Source organism: Castor canadensis, chromosome 11 (genome assembly GCF_047511655.1).
Source record: "Castor canadensis chromosome 11, mCasCan1.hap1v2, whole genome shotgun sequence".
NCBI lineage: Eukaryota > Metazoa > Chordata > Mammalia > Rodentia > Castoridae > Castor > Castor canadensis.
Window position 1 is genome coordinate 24,863,047 of NC_133396.1, and position 14,024 is coordinate 24,877,070.

The following is a 14,024-nucleotide window of genomic DNA, read 5'->3' on the forward strand; positions in this document are numbered from 1 at the left end:
CCTGGCATGGATGAGGCCCTAGGTTCCATCCCTGGCACCACAGAAAGGAAAAAAGTGTCCCCTTCCTCGACTGTGCCTTTAGTAAGAGGAGTAAGACAACCTAAAAATAAAGGAAAAAAGAAAATAGCAGCTTTTTTTTTGGTGGTATTGGGGTTTGAACTCAGGTCCTCACACTTGCTAAGCATACTACCACTTGAGTCACTCCACCAGCCCTGTTTTGGTTTTTTGGCAGTACTGAGGTTTTAACTCAAGAGTTTCACCCTTGCTATGCAGGTGCTCTGTCACCTGAGCCATTCCACCAGCCCCTTTTGTGTTGGGTATTTTCGAGATAGGGTCTCACAAACTATTTACCCAGGGCTGGCTTCTAACTGTGATTCTCCTGATATCTGCCTCCCAAGTAGCTAGGATTACAGGCGTAAGCCATGGGCACCCAGCAAAACAGCAGCTTTTAAAAGGGCAAAAACATTCAGAGTTCAAAACTGATGGTGAATTCTAAGTTCTCACATCGTCTCCCACCCACATGCATACTTTTTTCATCTCTACTGTCTTCATGATGGGCCTTCTGGGTAGAAGAAGCATAGTTACCTCCTCCAGCTTTTGTCCCAAAAGAGGCTTGGCAGCAGCCCAGCAGGATAGTCAACCCCACCTCCCCACCAAAACCCCTGCACCCTAATACAACTGAGTCACTGAACCTGGGTGGAGTCCTCAACTTGACAGTGAAGCAATCTGAACTTGAAACTGGCCTGGAAACAGAATGTATGATGTATATAAACAAGTCCTAGGTAGATGTAATTGTATGCAAATATTCATTCTTTTCCATCCTGTGTTCTGGCCTCAATTTACTGCAGCTCACAGTTTCACAGGGCAGTCAGAAGTGAAAAAAGAGCTGGGGGGTGTATCTCAGTGGTACAGCGCTTGTCTAGCATACATGATGCACTGGGATTGATCTTCAGCACCACCAGAAAAAAAAGAAGTTGAAAAAAGTGTAAAACAGAGTATAAGAAGGAAGCCCTTTGCATGTTCAAGGCAGCACAGATGAGGACAAAGCTTGGCGTAGCAGGAGTGAAGTGTGCAGATTTTGAGCAGGGTCTTGAAGGAGGCGTAAGACTTTACCAGGAGAAAGGAAGAGTAAAGTAGAAAGGGAAAAATGCCTAAGTGTATAGGGACTGTGGAATGTTTGAGGGAAAAGGCTAGGACTTGTGTAATGGTACATGCCTGTAATCCCAGCACTCTGGAGGCTGAGTCAGAAGGATTGAGAGTTTGAGGCCTGTCTGGGCTACACAACTAGACATTGTTTCAATAAAAAACAAACCAAAAAGTGTGGAAGACCTTGTTTGCCTTGAAAGGAGTTCAGGAAAAGAAGGGCATGGATCCCAATGAAGGATTTTAACTAGAGGAGTGACATCATCAATCTTTTTTTTTTTTTCAAAAGCTAATGCTGAGAGGGGTAGACTGATAATTCAGAATTACTGTGTACCAAACATTCTGTCCCATATTTTATCACTCCAACCCTTCCAGGCAGTGTTTTTCAAGCTGCCAGTAATGATAAAGGGAGAAAGAAGAGGGCTGCGGATGTAACTCAGTGGTGGAGTGCTTGCCTAGAATACACAAGGCTCTGGGGGTTCCATCAGCAGCAACACACTCACACACACACACACACAAATAAAAGAAATAAAGAGAGTCAGATAGGAAAGGATAAAACGGAAAATACATCAGAGCTGGGGATATGGCTTTGAGATGGAGTTCATACTTAGCATACAGGAGACCTGGGCTTCAATCCCTAGCATACAGGAGACCTGGGCTTCAATCCCCAGCACTGCAAAACAAAAGCTCCTGGGTTCAATCCCAGTTAGGGGTGGGGGAAGTCAACCAATCAATCAATCTATAATCACATATAGTAAAGGGAAATGCAGACTTTGAACATACTAGGTCAGGATGAAAATCATTTCTCACTGTGGGTTATGGTTACCAAAAAAAAAAAAAAAGTAAAGCCACTGCTTTGAGGTGTAGGTGTGAGCAGCCTCTCTTCACACGAGAACACAGGGCTCAGGGAGTTTCGGTGCCCTGCCTAAGGTCTCAGTAAGTGGGATGTGTAGGTTTCGAGCCCAGGCTGGTGAGACCAGGGTGGATTCCCTATCACTGATGCCAGGCAGTCTTCCTAAATTAGGCGTTTACAAAACCAAGGCTTATAAGAGAAGAATCTACCCAAATGGTGCCTACCAAGTGCTTAACTCACTCAGAGGAAATGGGGCAGAGACAAGCATGCGATTCTGCCCACCGGAGGCGCTGGTTAAAACGCTGACTCTAGCCATGCCCCCAAAGTACCAAATCTGATTAGGGGAGGCAACCTCGGGAATCTGCTTTCAAAAAGAGCTCAAAGGATTCCGATGCGCCCATCTGGGGGCCGTGGATTATGAGGTCACTGCGATAATTTGGTGAGAGTGAAGAGGGACGTGAACTGATCAAATGAAAATCCCTTCTCTCAAGTGTCACGTAACCCCCACTCCCGCTATGGTGTAGGGCTCACTATTCAAAGTTCGCCTCTCCCAAGGCGATGACAGGCGAGGAATTGGGTAAAAGGCTGGTGGCTTTTCACTCATCAGGCATGAGGTGGAGTGGTAGCAGACTGCTAATGATGAACACCTGAAAGCACCGGCCTCACCTGGGCAAGACTGCGCGTAAGGCGCAAGGTACTCGCACTTTATAGGGGCATTTCTCAGCCTCGCCCTAAGGACTTCTGATTGGCTTCAGGGCAGGTCTATCACTCATCTTCTGGGTTAGAGGTGGGTGGAAGGTCAACCACGACCAATACAGAAACACTCCTCAGTTGAGCCCCACCCCATCCAGCTTCCTGTTGCTGTCTATCAACCATCTAGCGGGCGGGACTTTGCCGCCTGCCAGTTGGCTGGTGAATATGTCGTTCATTCCTAAATAGATTTCCGGTTGGTGCCCGCTTCCGTCCATCAGTGACACTTTACAACCCTATTGGCCAGACCAACGTCGCTCTAGATACCTCTCGATGATTGGTTATTAGTGCTGTCGGTCCCCAATGAACCGAACGCTTACTGGTGAACGCTGCCGTCGCTCGGGCGGTGGCGGGCTCCGGGATTGGCGGGTGCTAGGCGGGCGGTGTCAGGCTCTCGGTGTCGGCGGAGGCGGCGGAGGCCAGGGAGGAAGATGTCGTAATGAGCGGTGGGTCCTGGCCTCTGCCGGCGGGGTCTTCCTGGCCCTCAAGGGTCGGGAAGATGGGCAGAGGCTGCGGGGAGGGGAAGTCGGGGCCGGGGGTTCCCCCCTGGGGCTGGGCCTGGCTCCGGGGCCCGGCTACGGGAGGGGCGGGGGAGGGAGGATTCCCGCCCGGAGGTGGAGCGCGGCTGGCCAGCCGGGCGGAGGCACCCGGAAGGGGGCGTTCGACTCCCCGCCCCCTCGGAGCCCGCTGGGCGGGAGGGCGGCGCTTCCGGGGGCCGGCGAGAGAAGCGGGCACCGGGGCGAGCTTGGTACCCCTTCCAGTGGGTCGTTGGCTCGTCTCAGCGCCGCTCGACGCGCGGACAATACTTGGGTGTGCTCCGAGAACGCGGCCGACGCTCCTCGGGCTCGCCCTGTGTTTGAAGGACCTCTCCCCCCACCCGCCGCCGCACTCTTTAACTCTAGGTACCCATGGCAGTGCAGAGAGGAGCGAGGGAGTACTTGAAACTCAGACGGTGCCAAATAGACTGCACGGCTGAGCATAGGCTCCAACCTGCTTACCGACGTATCCCAATCAGGAAGGAGATGGTGTCAGCACTCTGGGCTGATGACCCTGGGCCTTAGGACTGCGGAGCGGGCAGAAATCATCTTGTAGTGTTTACACTTGAGTCCTTGAGCCTCCAGCTAGGTATCTGTAAGCTCTTAAGAATTCTGAGTTTGAGAACTTGTAGGCAGAGCGTGTTAACCTGACAACCCGTGGGGGAAATCCACTGAAATCCCAAAGCCCAGGAGCAATCTTGAGAGATGACCTAAGAAATAAAACATAATAAGATACTTGGTTTCTTCCATCCACATCATCCCCCTTTGCTGATTTAATGGTTCTCGGCTTCCTATCCTTGCTTTTTGGCTATGTTTCCTTCTCAATGGCTTTCTAATTTTAGTTCAAAACGAAGTGTCTTCTCCTTTGGGCAGTTGAGAAACTCTTTTCTTCATCCCTTGTTTTTTATTCCAATATTCTGTCATACTTAACTTGATTAATTAACTTGATCCAAAGGGACTCAGTCTGGCTTTTCTCCTGAATTTTTTCTCCTGAGGTTACTTTTTGCTTGCTGGAGAAAGGAATGGGTCAGTAGTCTGCTGTGTGAGCCATGAATTGGCCCAAGGTCCCCCTTCTTACATATTTCATTGCAGACAGAAGCCATTGGTTGTTTCAAGATGCACTGGCACACACTGTCTAAAACTGTTTGATGCAGTGCCCTAGAAGGCAAATGTATCACAGAGGAGGGCTAAGTGTTGAGTAGTGTTTTAGGCCTATAAAGTTTAGAGTGTTGGCCAGCTCACAGAAAGGCTGCAGAGGGATTGATGGCAGAGCCCAGTACACAGCACTGATTTTGATTACAAACAAAGAAATTCGTTGTCTGCAATAATGACTATAATTTCATTGTCTTGTTTTAAAGTCTTGTGTACAATGAAATGGGCAAATCTGTCAGACAGTCTTATCAGTTTGGGCTGATGATGTTAGTGCTCAAGTGGCTTTTGATAGGCATCAATACCTGTTGGAAATGGATTCTCATTGGCTGGGGTAATTGGTGTTTCCTAATTGTAGTTCTTTTGATGGTTGTATACAGAGGCTTAACCTCTTTGTTTAAAAGCAACAACTGGGGTGGGGGAGGAGGCTGGTCTGACATAATTATGAACCCCTGAGCTAAACTCCTTAGTCTGCTAAAGGTACAGACTCTTCTTGCCAAGAAGACTCAAGTAGAGTTTGCTCATACTTGGATCTTCCCTTGACTGCCCAGCAGAGAGACCTGGATCCAAGAGGTCTTCCGCACATAGACTGGCCACTTTTTCTCAGATTCTATTAGAAGTTTGGGCCTCTGGAGGCCTATCAAAGAGGAGAAAAGCTGTAAGATTTTAGATTTTTAACAAATGTCTTCATAAAAACCTGATGGCATTCCTCCAGGTGGGGATAGTTCATTTTGGTGTCTTGATTTTGAATTTCTTAGTTCTGGTGGCTAACAGCAGCCTTTTGGAGAAGTTGCAGGGTCTCCCATACCAGATAATGAACAGTCCTTTGCTATAGTTATGTGGCATCCTCCAAGCTTACTTTAAGCAACTATTGCCCGACCAGGGCCTTTATGGTTTTTGTTGTTGTTGTTGATATTTTTAAGCTTTTTGCAGCTTACTAGTAAACCATCGATTTGGGTTCAGCAGTCTTCTAGACCTTGGCCATTCCCATTTCTATGACAGAAATGTGGCATGCACTTTTTCTAAGAATTATCTTTATCACTCTCTTCTCTATATACACAAATTGAAAGCCTTGCTTCCAAATATTGAAAAATTTAATAATTATTTTGAATAAAGTGAACAATGGTCCCAGAATTAAAGAGGCAGAGAAGCATTGCTTTAAAAATTGTATGGCGTATTAGAAAGTTTAGGGATGTAGTGGTGTGAACACTGCTGAGTTTATGGGATAACATGGCTCAGTTCTAAACCTTGTGGGCTGCAAAGTTGGAGTAAAGTCTATTTGGAGACGGTCATATACTTTCTTACAAGTTTATTGACTGATTTGTCTAGAGTGGCCCTTTGGATGACTTAATGGATTTGTGGACTTCTTCCCAGCATGTTTTAAGCCAGGAACACAGGCAGGCATGGTAACACATGTACTGGGGAGGCTGAGGCAGGAGAATTGGGAGTTCGAGGCCAGTCTGGCCTACCTAGCAGGACCCTGTCTCACAAAACAACACACACAAAAAAAAGAAAAAAAAATCAGGAACACTTTGCCTACAGGCTGAACCAAACCCGTATATTTCTGGGTTAAGAAATGTGTGTCATTACAGAATGGAATTGTTGGTGTTTTTGCTTTGCTTTTGTTTTGAATACTGAGCAACTCCTTATGTGACCTCTAGACCTATTTTAAGAGAACAAAAAAATGCTTTCTTTTAATTTTTTCCCTCACAGAGCCAGCACTTAGATCTTTGTGTTTCTGAAATACAGTTGAAAGTCGCCTTTCTTTTTTTCTTTTTTTTTTTTTGGTGGTTCTGGAAGTTGAACTCAGGACCTCACACTTGCTAGGCAGACACTCTACCACTTAAAACAGTCCACCAGCTCTCCCTCTTTTCTTAAAATGCTCTTTCTCCATTGCCAGCAGATCTTTCTGGCAAGCAGCTTTCTCTTAGGACCTCAGGGTGAAAGTCTCACTTTTCTATCAGTGATCTTTTTGAGGTAGGTGGAAAGACAATGATCAAAAAAGGTAAAACCATGGGACATTTCTAACTCAAGGGTATTGTTAGACTAAGTAGGAACAAAATTGCCCTTGAGGAGATGCTCCCAGGTGGCACGGGTGGATTTGTTCCAGTTGACAGATTCTGAAATGGAAAACTGCTTTTTTCTACTGCTTCATGGAACACTGAAAAAAAGGAAGGGAGGAGGAAAGAAAGAAAGAGAAAGAGAAAAAAAAAAAAGCCCAGGAGCAGACACAGAGTCAGCACTAGCAGCGTGGGGGAAGCTGGGCTTCTACTACCTGTCTAGGACGTGCTCTTTCTGAATGCTCTGAGGCTGCCAATGGCACAGAGATCACTATGCCTCTCATCAGAGTAGGCTTCAGGCAGAATTGCTCTAGGAGATAAGCTCTGCTCAGTAGCAAGAGGCTATGAATGAGCAGAGCTCCATCTCGGTGCTTTTCGGTGTACCCCAGAGAGCTCTGAGCAGTGCTGAGATGTCAAGGCTGTTTGCATCACAGGACAAGTATGCTTTACAGGACCAGCCATTGGAATCTCATTCCTTTAGCTGCACTTTGTTTCAACATAAGAATCGCTTGCTGTACCCAACCAGAAGCTACCACGTTGCAGTGTAGAGGCTTAGTTTGGGCGACTGATGCTAAGTGCTCTGAAATGCCAGTTTGCCCCATGTGGTAATTCAGGCTGTTAGGTGATTTTTCATCTCAGCCACAGGGTGAAAGTGGCTCAGAAGGAGCCAGCAGTCACTAGCCTATACATTTCCAAATGTTGTCTTTCTATAACCTCCACCTTTCCTTTGGGGTTTGGTGGATTCTGAAAGTAGCCTCTGAGATAATACATATAGGGAAGAAGACAGCAAGCAGGGCCATATGATCAGAAGCAAAGTATTTCTGCCCCTAGTTATTGTCTAATTGGAAATCTTCTCAGACTAGTCTAGTAAAAAAACAGACCAAGACATTTCCCAGCCTTCAAAAAAGTAAATGGTAAGCCAGCCCTCTCTTTTCAGGGGAAATGAAGTCACTACTCATTTCAGAAGCTGATCCTCACCTGGGGCAAATGTAGGGAGTGACTCACAAATAAGCGTGCCAAAGCAGAGGAAGCTGTGTGTCTGTGCATATGAGATTCTTTAGAGGATTTCCTGTTTTTTAGGAAATCTGAGGCCCAGCATTTTGCTTGTTTGTTTGTTTGCTTGCTTGTATGAGGCAGGGTCTTGCCATATAGCCCACGCTGGCTTTGAACTGACTATGTAGCTCTCAAACTTTTGATGCTCCTGCCCCTGGCTCTTGAGTGGCAAGTGTCACCGCAACTAGCTGAGACCCAGTATTCTTGACAGGAAAGCTTGTACCATTTCCTGGGACTGCTTTCATCATGGTGAAGCTGTCCCAGTCATCCCCTGCTGCCCCATGTCTGATGGCCTGTGACCCAAACAAACTAGCAAATGACACAGTCACATTTTAGGAGGAGGAATTCTGAATGGAAATTGACAAGAGGTATTCATATTCAGATGCCCTCATTATCTTAACTAACACCTCTCCCCCAAGCATGCTAATTGCATGTTCCTTGAAGTGTTTGTCCAGGAGCAGGACTGGTCTGCCCTGGCCCATACTCAGTGGGAGGAGAGCTGTAGGATTGGGAGTTCCATTTGGGACTGGAAGAGTGAACACACTTGTGGAGTGGATCCTAACCTAGTTCCAGGATATGCAAAGTTGCAGGCTTTCTCCTTGGGTTCTTAGATTCTTCACTTCTGCATTCCTCTAGGATTCTCTCCAGGATTGTTCATTCATGAATTTATTCAACAAATACATACTAAGCACTTGATATGTGCCAGGGCCTGAAGGTACATCAGTGAATAAGAGAAGTCCTTGTCTTTAAGAAGTTTATTTACATTTTTAATGGGATATAATAAGTAACTAGTAGGTATTTGTCAGAAAGTGAGACATGCTAAGGATAAAAATAGAGAGAGGATAGGAAAAATGTGTGGGAGGGGCAATTTCCATAGGATGATTAGGGAAGGTCTCAGTGAGGAGACAGCTTAGTAAAAAGCCTGAAAGGGGAGGAGAATGACCATGTTCGATCTGGAGTGCGTGTGGGGGTGAGGACTTAAGCAAACATATGGGCAATTAAAAAGGCCTTGATAAAGGACCACATCTGATATAGTCTAGAACAGCAAGGAGGTCTGCATGGCTAGAGTTGAGGGAGAGAGAATGACAGGTGGGTAGATCAGAGAGGTCATGGGAGCCAGTTCATATAGGGCCTGTGTATCATGGAGGTCCTTGACTCTTTGAATGGGACGGGATGCTGTTAGGGGCCTCTGAGCAGAGCAGTAACATGATTTCATTGAAGTTTGATGTATGTTGAGAATAGATGACAGGTCAAGGTCAGAAGCCCAGCTAAGGAGGCTTTCTCAGTTACCCAGGTGAGAGATGATGGATGATAGGAACATAGACTTGGGTGATGACAGAGGAGGTGGTGAAAGCAGTCATATTTGGATTATGAGTGTTTGCTCTCAGATGTGGGGTGTATGAAAAACAGAAATCAAGGATAACGACCACGGTCTTAGGACTGAGCAGCTGCAAGGACGGAGTTAGCATTTGCTGTTTGAACGAAGCACAGAACTGGAGATATCAGGAGCACTGTTTAGGGCTAGTTAGATTTCTTTTTGTGTGTGTGTGGTGCCGGGGTTTGAACTCAGGGCCTCATACTTGCTAGGTAGGTGGTCTACCACTTGAATCTTGCCTCCAGCCTCAGACTAGTTAGATTTGAGGTTCCTATTTTCTTTTTTTTTTTTTTTTTTACGGTACTGAGGTTTGAACTCAGGACCTACACCTTGAGCCACTCCACCAGCTCTTTTTTGTGATGGGATTTTTTGAGACAGGTTCTCAGGAACTATTTGCCTAGGCTGGATTCAAACCACAGTCCTCCTGATCTGCCTCCTGAGTAGCTAGAATTATAGGCATAAGCCACTGGTAAGGTTCCTATTAATACATCCTAGTAAAGATGTTAGCAGGCAGTCAGATGTACAGGTCTGCAGATGGAAATTTGGGGAGTCATCATTATGTAGTATCTATATATTACTGTTGTTTTTTTTTTTTAAAGTCACGACACTAACAAATATAACAGAAAACAGGGATAGGCAGATAGGTCCTGGGATTGAGCCCCGGGGCAACCCAACATTTAGAATTTGAGAGAGAGGAACCAACAAAGAAGATCTGAAAGTAGCCTGAGAGTAAGAGGCCAACATGGCAAATGTGTTCTGGAAGTCTAGTGAAGACTACCTTCCAGGGAGGTAGAGCAATTAGCTATTAGATCAACAAAAAAGATGAGGTCTAAGAGCTAGGAACTGGCCAGTAGGTTTAGCAACATGGAGGTCTCTGGTGGTGTGAGCAGTTTTGGTAGTATGGATGAGGAGGATACACCTTGAGCAAGTTCAAGAAAGACTGGTAGGAGAGTACTTAGGAAGAACAAGCAGAGGCTCCTTGACCTATGGTGGGATTACCTCCCCAATAAACCTTTAGCAAGTTGAAAATGTTGTAAGTGGAAGGTGTGGCTCAAGTAGTAGAGCACCTGCTTTGCAAGTGCAAAGCCCTGAGTTCACACCCCAGTCCCATAAAAAAGAAAATATTGTAAGTTGAAAGTGCATATAATACACCTAACCTTCTAAACATCATAGTTTAGTGAAGTCTACCTTAAACAAACTTAGAACTCCTATGAATTGGTTAAAATCATCTAATGCAAAGCCTGTTTTATAATAGTGTTGACTATCTCATGTAAGTTATTGAATACTGTATTGAAAATGAAAAACTGAATGGTTGTATGAGTGTGCTTTCATACTATAGTAAAGGTGAAAAGTCAAGTCAAACCGTCATAAGTCAGGAACTGGGTCTTGTTTAAAGAGAAGTAATGGATTGTAGCTCATGAAGGAAATTTTAGCTTCTTGTGGACCCACATAAAGATCATGGGTTGATTGTGGGGTTAGAGTTGAGTGTAGGAAACACAGAGGGCTCAGTGCAGGGACACCAGATCTTGGTTCCCTACTCTCACTTTCCTCTTTTGGCCTATGGCATTAACAGGAATCTGCCCAGAGTTGTCATTAAATGAAAGTCAGCTAAATTCGTCTTACCATTACTGGGCTGTTATTTTTAATGTCTCTTGTGATTGCTAGAGATTTGTTTTTCCAAAATGTTCAGCCATTCAGTGCAGTTTGGAGTTTTTCACCACTCCTAGTTTCTGCTTCCTCCATCCAAGCTGATTTTCCTAATCCATTTGTCAGCTTTCCTTGAGGTCCAACTTTGTTCTCCTAAACTAGCCATGGCTTGCTTTCCCCTCCACAGCTCTGAATTCTTCCAGGCTAGGCAACTGGGAAAGCCTAGACTTAGAAACTGCTTTGTTGGCTTCTGGCCCAGTTAAGCTGACCAAAATAACCAACAGAAGGGCTGTTTGCACTGAGTGAAATTCCTCCAGGGGAAATTCCATAGCAGAGGGCCAAGAAAGCCATAGCCAAGATGGTAGGAACCCAGGAAGCAAAAAAGCTGAGTACCCTGAGGCGTGGGTGTGGTGTTTGAGCCAAGTTCTCTCCCAAAGGGAAAGAAAGCCTCCTAAAGTCTACTGTTGTATTTCTGTGTGTCTCCTTTCTTTCTCATTCACTTTGTCTCAAAGTGTAGTATTCTTGGCTTGGAGTATATGTAGCTCAGTGGAAAAGCCCTTGCCTAGTAAGCATAAGGCCCAGGGTTCCATGGGGGCGGGGAGGAGGCAAGTGTTCCAAATTAGCTTCTAGTCTGCCCACCAGGGCTCAGGGCTCCATCTTTCTATTACGCTGGGCTATAGAAGAAAACCCCAGGACAGAGATACACTTCCTGCCCTAGGTGGGGTCAGTGCTGCTATGAATGGTGCTATGGCGAGTATACACAGGCACATGGCAAGGTCACCTGCCACAGACTTAGGGAGAAGGTCAGGAAAGGCTTTCTGAGTGACAGTTATAAGTGAGCTCTGAAGAGATTATAAATGGCCAGACTAATGGGAAGCAACATGCTTCAGGCTTCAAGTGAAAGAGAGTATGGCTTGTTTTAATTCCAGGAGTGATAAACACTGAAGTGTGTGTTGGGAGAGCTGGAGGGGCGATGAGGAGGCAGTGTCTGGCCCTTTTAAACTTATCATAAAAGCATCTGGAAACTATAGAGGAGCTCAATACAGAGAGTGGTAGATGAGATTTGCATTTTACAAAGATACTTCTGATCAGATTGTGGAGGCTGGATAAGGGGACAAGGCCAGATGCTGGAGGCCATGCTGGAGGCTGTGGGTGGCACTTTCCTTTGAGCTGAAGGTGGTTAATGCTAGGGGTGTAGACTTGGAGACAGAGAACAGTGAGTAGAAAGGAGAGAGATTTCTTTTGAGGTAAAATCTTTAGGATTTGATAATCTGCCATGATGCTGCTGCTCAAATTTCCATTTTGATTTTGGAAATACCAGAAGAGAGGCTACTTTAACTAGACAAGAGGCACTGCAGGTGTCCCAGTGCTGGGAGTCAGGCCTGATATCAGCAGTTTGGTGAAGACATACATGGCCCACCTGGGGAACAGGTCCATACTCCCACATTATGCCTATGATTATATGATGAGTGTTACCAAAGAACTTAACCAGCTCAGGGGATCCAAAAAGGCCTATGAGGGTATGACATACCTGTTAAATAATGGCTGTTAATAAATTTTGCTGGAAAAAAATAGCCTGAGGCCTGAAGGTTACTCAGCCTGCAAAGACTGAAGCTGCTCTATAAACAAGGGAGGGCAACAGCAGAGATAAGAGCTCATCAAGGATCTGGAAGGCAGCCTGTGGAGCTGAGGATGAGAAAGCCTGGGAGGGAATGTTCAGGGTTGGGAATGTCTGTGGCCAGGCTGAATGGAAGGCTCATAGGGTTGAATGCACTATACTAATACACAGAGGAGAGGCCTAGATGAACAGACTTGGAAGCCCTTTGCCTGTGGAAGTTACCTGAAGCCATGGGAGTGGACATGGTCACTTAGGGAAAGGGTGTTGGGTAAGAAGAAAGGACAGGTGTTGAGGGACATCAGTAATTGGTGGGGGGGCGGCAAAGGAAGAACCCACAAACGGACGAGGTGGGAGAAAAATCCATGAGAATTTCAAGGAAGAAGCAATGATAGAGGGTCTTCTGGTTTAACAGCAAGGAGGTTGGTGGTGACCAGGACATGAACAGCCAGCAGAGCGTGGGGCAACTTGGGGAGGAGAGAGCAGAATAGTTGCTGCTCCAACAAGTTTAGCTTAGGAGGGAGGAAGAGAAGGCTATGTTAGGGAGATAGGAGGTGGAAGATCAGAACAAGACCTGGAAACTGAATGCTTTTCAGTCAGTCTTAGGGGTCAGTTGGCTTCCTACATGGGGAAAGGAAGTTCAGATATGGTCCTATCAGACACCTGTCATACATACACACCTACCCATGCTGCCATCAAGCCTTGTTCAATATTCTCAGGAGCTGTTCTTTTGGCCTAAAGGATGTACTCCAGCTATTAGAGTACATCACTGTAAAACTTCACCAGTCTAGGGACTGTTGGGAAGATTTTAGTCAACTTGAATTAATGGAAAGTCTTTAAAATGATATAACTTTGAAAGACATGCAACTTTTTCTTTCAAGAATATGCAGTAATTGTGCTTATCAATGTTGCTAAATGTAGGTTTCAGTGACCAGTTGTAAATTCCCATTAAAAGCAAATGGTATTATTAAAATGGTGGGAATGGTATAAAATAATTACCTGAGAGTCCTTTGCAGTCTTTATACACTACTTAGCTGCTCTTTGTATAGAGTGAAGGAAAAGATAAACATAATTTATATCCACATTATACATTTAAAATATAAGGTTCCAAATTAATGAGATTCCAAAGTACTTTTGATCATAGTCTTGCAGTTACATATCTGTGCTACCGCTCCTTAACCAGTCTCATTTCCAAACACCAACTAAAAATGGTTCTCTTTTTCCCTTTCTCTTTCCAGTACAAAATTCTACAATGGCAGGGAGATTGTCCTGTATTTTGATCACCAGGTCTGTAGCCCAGGGACCATAAAATCCTCTGTGACAGTAGGAGACATACAGTGGTTTGATCCAAAGGAGTATTTCAGGAGCCAGCTAGGGAAGAAAAGAAACCAAACTGAAATGATACAATGTGGAGCACCGGCAGTCTGAAGCTTGCCTCAATAGATTCTGCTTTAACTTCTAACTGAAGAAGCACTTGGAGCCCAGCCTGGTCTCTAAACAGTTTGCACAGGGGGAGAGGGAGATGTTTAGAAAGTGCTGGGCCAGTTTTCATTTCATTTGCACTCTGTCCTGTTCTGATGTCCCTCCATTTGATGACATAGGGTGCTGAGGAAGAGTCATTCACCAACTTTATCTGAGTGGACTTAACCTCTAGGGAACTTCCTGGGAGACCCCCCTCTGCCTGCCTTGCCAACTCTGCCAGCAGTTAACTCATCTTGTGTTTTTATCAGCTACACAATCTGAAAAGTATAAAAATCTTTTTTTTTGGTGGTGGTGCTTGGTGTCAATCCCAAGGCCTTGCTCATGCTAGGCAAGTGCTCTACCCCTGAGCTGGAGTATAGAC

The 14,024-nt window shown here is 45.4% G+C and overlaps 1 protein-coding gene and 1 long non-coding RNA gene across 2 annotated transcripts in view; one reads left to right on the forward strand and one right to left on the reverse strand.

Annotated features, from left to right (window-relative positions):
• Positions 1-3,073: 3,073 nt before the first annotated feature.
• Sp2 (Sp2 transcription factor) overlaps positions 3,074-14,024 on the forward strand; it is a 30,413-nt gene continuing 19,462 nt past the window's right edge. Inside the window, exon 1 of the mRNA XM_020155251.2 lies at positions 3,074-3,192. Within this exon, the coding sequence (XP_020010840.1) occupies positions 3,186-3,192 (7 nt within the window). The 5' untranslated portion in view covers positions 3,074-3,185. The remainder of the gene's footprint in view (positions 3,193-14,024) is intronic.
• Positions 8,203-14,024, reverse strand: part of LOC141413746 (uncharacterized) — a 36,292-nt gene continuing 30,470 nt past the window's right edge. Inside the window, exon 5 of the long non-coding RNA XR_012438611.1 lies at positions 8,203-13,552. This is a non-coding gene — a long non-coding RNA (uncharacterized lncRNA). The remainder of the gene's footprint in view (positions 13,553-14,024) is intronic.